Below are 6000 nucleotides of genomic sequence, written 5' to 3'. Positions count from 1 at the left end.
GGCAGACAGATCACTTTGAGGGAGCCGGCCACAATCAAACAAATGTGCTGAAGGATAGATCTGAACGTGTGTGTGTGTGTGTGTGTGTGTGCAAAAAAAACTGAGCCAATGCGAGCGTGAGAGACTTTTTATCACTATTTATTGTATCGTGTACTCACGTGGTAGGGTGCTCACATTTCTCCTCCCACAGCAGGAGACATAAATAAACAGCTACAGACAATGATGAGATGATTGCCGCGGGTTTGGTGTCTAACCTTGACCGTTTATGGTATTTCTCGGCGGTTTGCTGGTCGCTTATTATGCCGAAATGTCACTCAAAAAAAGTAATAGTTAAAAACAAAGTAAAACTTGTTTGGGGTTATTAGAGTGCCAAAATATATAACCCCATAATTCCAAATAGTGTGTATTTTGTTTTAATTATTTTAATTACCTTTTTTTCCTGAGCCCGCAACCGCCAACGTGTCAGACTCTTTCATTTGAGCCGTTTTTTGATAAAATCTTAATTTTCAGATATAGCCTCCTGATAAAAACAACAAAACCAAACCAAACGACTCTTTCATCCTTTCCATTTCATTATAATTAAGCAAACAGTACTTAGTGAGCAGATGCCTCCCCCGGACAATTCAATTTGACAATTTAGAAATGACTCTAATGATCGGAGGAAAACCAGGACTGGTGAGCAAAGGGGGCAGAGCTGCAGCAGCATCCTCATTTCCTGCTATAGCTGCTGGATTTGTTCGTCCGGTCTTCATGCATGTGAGCTCACCGCGCAGTTTCATGGCTCCGTGAGCAGCCATGCAAATTTTTTGTCACACTTTTTTTCTTCATTTCTTTTTTTGTGCTGTTATTGTTTGTGAGCAGTTCTTTTTGAGTGACTGCTAATTTCTTTTTGGGCAGCAGGACGCAGAACAGTTTAGCTGTAATCCTCATATTTATGTTGGATTCAGCATTTAGTCCCGCAAGATTTATGTAATGCATCTAATCAAAGCTAATTTCAAACCACCGGGCTGTAACACAAAATTGCGCACAGCGGCTGCCAGGCTCTGTTTTTTCTTCCCCCCCCCCCTTTGGTGAGCTGAAACTTTGTTAAGCCCATAATCTGCCGGAGTTGATACTCTGAATGAACACTTGGACTTCTCCGTGCAGTTGATTCCGAATCTCGTGTGAAAACAACAAGACGGAACTTTCAGTTAAAAAAAAATACAAATAAATGTTTGAATAAAGTCCTTTTTCTCCACAGCACACGCGTGCAGAGCGTGGACAATTAAAATATTGGTTTTTGGTTGTTTGATGTTGAATTAATCTGAGACATATACGCATAAATCTGTGCGCAGATGGTGAGTGCTTCTCGGATTGTTTCACTCCACTAGTGCATGCTTTGTCACATAATAACGAGACAAAAAGGAAAAAAAAATGTTTGTATATGATCCTCATTAGAACATTTAATCAGAATCTGTTTGGGCTTTTTGCAGATAGATGCGGGGATATTTCGTGGCTTGCAGTTTCTCTCGCTCTTCTCTTTGCTCACAGACTGAAAACTATATGGATCAAACTAACTTCCTCCCTGGAGCTGGTGTTTGATTGCCATGAACATATTAACTGTCAACTCTAAACACTAAACACAAAAAAGATTTAACACGCACACATCACGCACGCACACAGAGAGAGAGAGAGAGAGCGCGCACAGCTTCAGGCTAAGTGGCTGGGGCGGGACAGTGCGCGGAGCGAGGCGGGGACAGAAGGCAGGCGGGCGGGCAACGTGGTGGTCGGGTTGGTGGACAGATGATTGTCCGCGTTATTAACTATGTTTGAGCAGTGCAGACCACGCCTCCTTCACCTACTAGTCCTCCCCTTCGCGTGCAGACCACGCCTCCTTCACCTACTAGTCCTCTCTCCTGTTTGGCATCCCAGAGATGGTCCAAAGTGATTCCTCAGGGAAGGAAAAAGAGCGCAAATCACCCGAGCGGGAGCTGAGGAGGAGTTGAGCCGCTGCTACCCGGGACTGCCTCTTAATTGCGCGTAATCTTCCGTTTCATTCATCTGAGCTGAGAGAGAGAGGAGGGGAAGACTTTGTAAATAAGGAAACGGAGCTAAGGAAGGCGAAACGTGTTTTCATCTCCTCGTATTTCGTTTTCTCTTTGGACTGTTTGTTTGCAAGAAAAAAAGAAAAGAGACAGAAAGAGGGGGAAACTGACATTTTTGCTCGCGTTTGTGTCAGCTGCACCTTGATCCCGGGGACTGTCGCCAACTCAGTGCAGCCTCTCATCCTGCGCTTCCCCCCTCTTTCATCGTTTCTCACGCTGTTCATCTTCACACAGCTGCTGCTTCCCCACTCCGTTTTCCTTCTGGAGTCGCTGACACGAGGTGCAGCTAACCTCGGATGCTGACAGCTCCCGGCCCCCCTTTATTCTTTCTTTCTTTCTTTTTTCCTTCCACATGTCGCATCTTTTGTTTACTTTGAGAAACACGCCGCAACTAAACGCCGAGTGAAACAGACCACGCCACTTTGCTCCTTCTGACAGCGCGATCAAACAGACACGCAAGAGGAGGGGAGGCAGGAGGGGAAAAGAAGAAGAAGAAGAAGAAGAAGAGAGAGAGAGAGAGAGAGAGTGAAAGGAGGGAGCCGAGGAGAGGAGGAGAGAGAGAGAGAGGGGGGGAGAGAGAGAGAGTGAGTGAGTGAGTGAGAGATAGAGACAGTGTGAAGGTGCGTTTTGATGTTTGGCATCCACGAGAGCATCCAGAGGAGTGGGAGTAGTATGAAAGAAGAGCCCATGGTGGCCGGGATGAACGCGGTTCGGACATGGATGCAGGGCGCCGGGGTGCTGGACGCCAACACAGCAGCCCAGAGGTGAGCCCGAGGCGGCCTTGGCGGTGCGCTGACTGCGGGGCGTGGAGACCGGGGATATGGGGGGGAGAAAAGCCGCTCAGATCTGCGGTGTTAAAGACGGGAGAGCGGCTGCATCACTTGGGGCAGCACGAGTCCCCAGAGGACGCAGTTGTGGGATAATCACCGCTCCCCCTCCAGGCATTTCAAGCCCCTTTTTTCCTCGTTTTTTCTTTCTTTCTTTTTTTTTTTTTTAGCTCAAAGTCCGACTTACTAAAATATTTTATGTGCCTCAAAGTTTTTTATTTAACGGATTTCAGGACGAAGGGCTGTAACAGTGACTAAAACTCCAGGGCGAGCGTGGTGTAAATGTTGCCTCAGAATAACTTTAGTTTGAAAAAGTGAGCGCTGAGTTTTGCTTAGACTTTTCAGCTCACTTTGTTGTTTACTCCTCCTTTATTATTATTCATATTATTATTAGTAGTAGTTTAATTTTGTCGTGATAAAGCCGAGTAGCTTATGTGCATATAGATTTATATTTTTCAGGTCCACAATTTCGCAGTTTTCCGACAAAATGAAACAAAGTGAATTTGATTTCATTAAAGCTGCAGTAGAAAGTAATGACGCTAACATGGACGACAGGCCTACCATCGAGAGCGAAACTGACGTGTCCAAATTATGACTTTAATATTAAATAGTACTTCGAAGCACTTTAACTTTACGCTTTAACATTTAGCCATTTCTGTAATTATTGTTGATGAAACTGTAGCTTTTTTATGCAACTGCACAGAGACGAATTTTGCCACGGATGAGGCTGAATCTGAGTGCAGGTTTCTGTCGTGCTGTGATTCTATTTTCTTTATTTTATTTTATTCTATTATTTTTTATGTATATATTTTTTCAATGCCCGTCGTTTTGGATGCTAGCTGGTCTGTGCTTGTGTCCGCAGCGGAGTGGGTCTCGCTCGGGCACACTTCGAGAAACAGCCGCCCTCCAACCTCCGCAAGTCCAACTTCTTCCACTTCGTCCTGGCTTTGTACGACAGACAGGGTCAGCCGGTGGAAATAGAGAGAACCACTTTCGTCGACTTTGTAGAGAAGGAAAAGGTGGGTTTTCAAATTTAAAATATATATATATATATATATATATATACAAACTTTATTATTTATTTTCATCGTCTCACCGCCTGTAATAAAATATTAAAGGAAAGAGTACAATGTTTAAATTGCAGCGAAGCATCGACTGACGCCTGACAATATAGTCAAAGTGATAAATTACCAAACGCACACAGCAGGGATTATTACTCCCGAAGGCTTCCCTGATGTGATTTTTAGACGTGGGTTCCTAAAAAAATATAATACTTGCAGACTTCTGATTATATTTGTCATTACTCTGACTTTCTTTATTGCTGCAAAATAATGAATATTACACATATTTACGGCAACTTTTGCGCTCATTTGCCGAGAACCATATTGACTTCTATATTTTGTGACAGCTCAGCACAGCATGCAGCCCATTCCTGCAGGTGCTCTCCTGACAAGCTTCTTCATTTTCACATGTTTTTAAAATTTCTTTAAAAAGGGAACTATCAATATTAGTCTTTGAAGTCACATCGATATAGGAAAATGTTTTACTTATTAATAAGTGGTGCATTCATTAGCATTTAACACCGACTGCTTTATAATTAATTATAGTCAAATGTTTTTGTGCTGGCCGGTAAGAACACGTTACACATTGCGCGTTGTTGTGTTGGGGGAGGGGGGGATAATAAATGTGTTGGAAGTTGTATCATTTTAAAAATAGGAAATAAAATAAAATCAAGTTGTGGGAGAACAGTAGAATAGTTTAGGTTACAAAGCTTAAAAACAAAATTAAAAAAGAGCGTTTTTTAAAAAAATAATTAATTATTAAGAAGTTGGGTTTCTTATTCTTTGTCAAATAGCCTCATTAAAAGTTACGGATTATTTTTTTTATTTTTCTAACTCTTCTCTGCAAACTCGAAACGAAGAGGTGAGAGAGAAATGTAAACTTAATTTAACTGTAGATATGAAGTTATGATATGATATTTCGCTGATGTAAAATACATATATATATATATATATATATATATATATATATATATATATATATATATATATATATATATATATATATATATACATATATATATATCAAGTTGTAGACATGCAGTCGAAGTCCCAGGACGAGGTGGCTCGCTTGCCTGCTTGCTTTGACCGGGTCTGGTTTAATTTTCATAGGAAATGACGGGGGAAAAGACCAACAATGGGATCCATTATAGACTTCAGCTCCTCTACAGTAACGGTGAGTTTGGTTTCCATAATTTTTATGGCGCAATAACAGAAGCAGCGTGTGAATGAAACGTCAAACGCAAGTGAGAAAACTCTGGAAATAAATGTTTTAGGTGGTCACTTGGTTGAGCTTCGGTTTAGAGGTTTTATAGTTTTCTTCTATAGATTTATTAGCTTTCAGCCAACATGAAAGATGATAACTTCAGATATTTTTAAATGATTGCATTATTACTCATAAATGAAAAAACAAAAGCATTTTAATTATTATTTGTATTATTTATGTATTTATTTATTGCTGTTGCTGTTGCTTCTACCAGTAAACGCAGTGTATTCCTCGTCGGCCAGCTTTAGGAGTAAAAAACTCCAAGCTGCAAAATAAAACGTCTTCCTTTTAAACTTTTTTTTTTAAGTCTTGCTTCCTTCGTTGAATAATTAAGTTGTATTGATTATATTTTAGTAGACTTGAGTTTCCCTCCTGCTGTGCTTATTTTATTAAGTTGATAATAAATGTTTATGCAGATAAAATCAACACAGTAAAGTGAGCAAATTGGATTTTCAAGTTCCAACCAAACTGACAGCGTGCAACAAATACTGAAAGTCATTATTAACAGTTTAGACTCATCGTTTCCATGAAGTGCCTCGCAGGGGAAATCAGAAATAATACATTTTGTGCTCAGAGAGATTCCCCAGCCCATAAACGCTTTCCCTCACATGTAATGTGTAAATGACTTTTTAACGTGTGTGTCTGCAGGGATCAGGACGGAGCAGGACTTGTATGTTCGTCTCATTGACTCTATGACTAAACAGGTAAGACGTGCTTCCTTAGACTACAAACAACAACAAAAATGAAGTCTGCGTTAGTTTGCT

The 6000-nt window shown here is 40.9% G+C and overlaps 1 protein-coding gene across 6 annotated transcripts in view; it reads left to right on the top strand.

Moving 5' to 3' along the window:
* The first annotated feature begins 1739 nt into the window (after positions 1-1739).
* The window catches only part of ebf1a (EBF transcription factor 1a), a 60114-nt gene continuing 55853 nt past the window's right edge, over positions 1740-6000 (top strand). For 4 of the 6 annotated variants that reach the window (XM_003445835.4, XM_005467985.3, XM_005467983.3 and 1 more), the window contains exons 1-4: positions 1742-2848; positions 3774-3930; positions 5083-5146; positions 5885-5940. In XM_003445835.4, coding sequence (XP_003445883.1) covers positions 2715-2848; positions 3774-3930; positions 5083-5146; positions 5885-5940 — 411 coding nt within the window. In that variant the 5' untranslated portion in view covers positions 1742-2714. Of the gene's footprint in view, positions 2849-3773; positions 3931-5082; positions 5147-5884; positions 5941-6000 lie in introns of all 6 variants that reach the window. The other 2 variants (XR_003213605.1, XM_025897781.1) reach the window with 1 other exon arrangement.

This window comes from Oreochromis niloticus, linkage group LG2, assembly GCF_001858045.2.
Source record: "Oreochromis niloticus isolate F11D_XX linkage group LG2, O_niloticus_UMD_NMBU, whole genome shotgun sequence".
Classification (NCBI taxonomy): domain Eukaryota; kingdom Metazoa; phylum Chordata; class Actinopteri; order Cichliformes; family Cichlidae; genus Oreochromis; species Oreochromis niloticus.
This window is presented reverse-complemented; position numbering and strand designations above follow the sequence as displayed.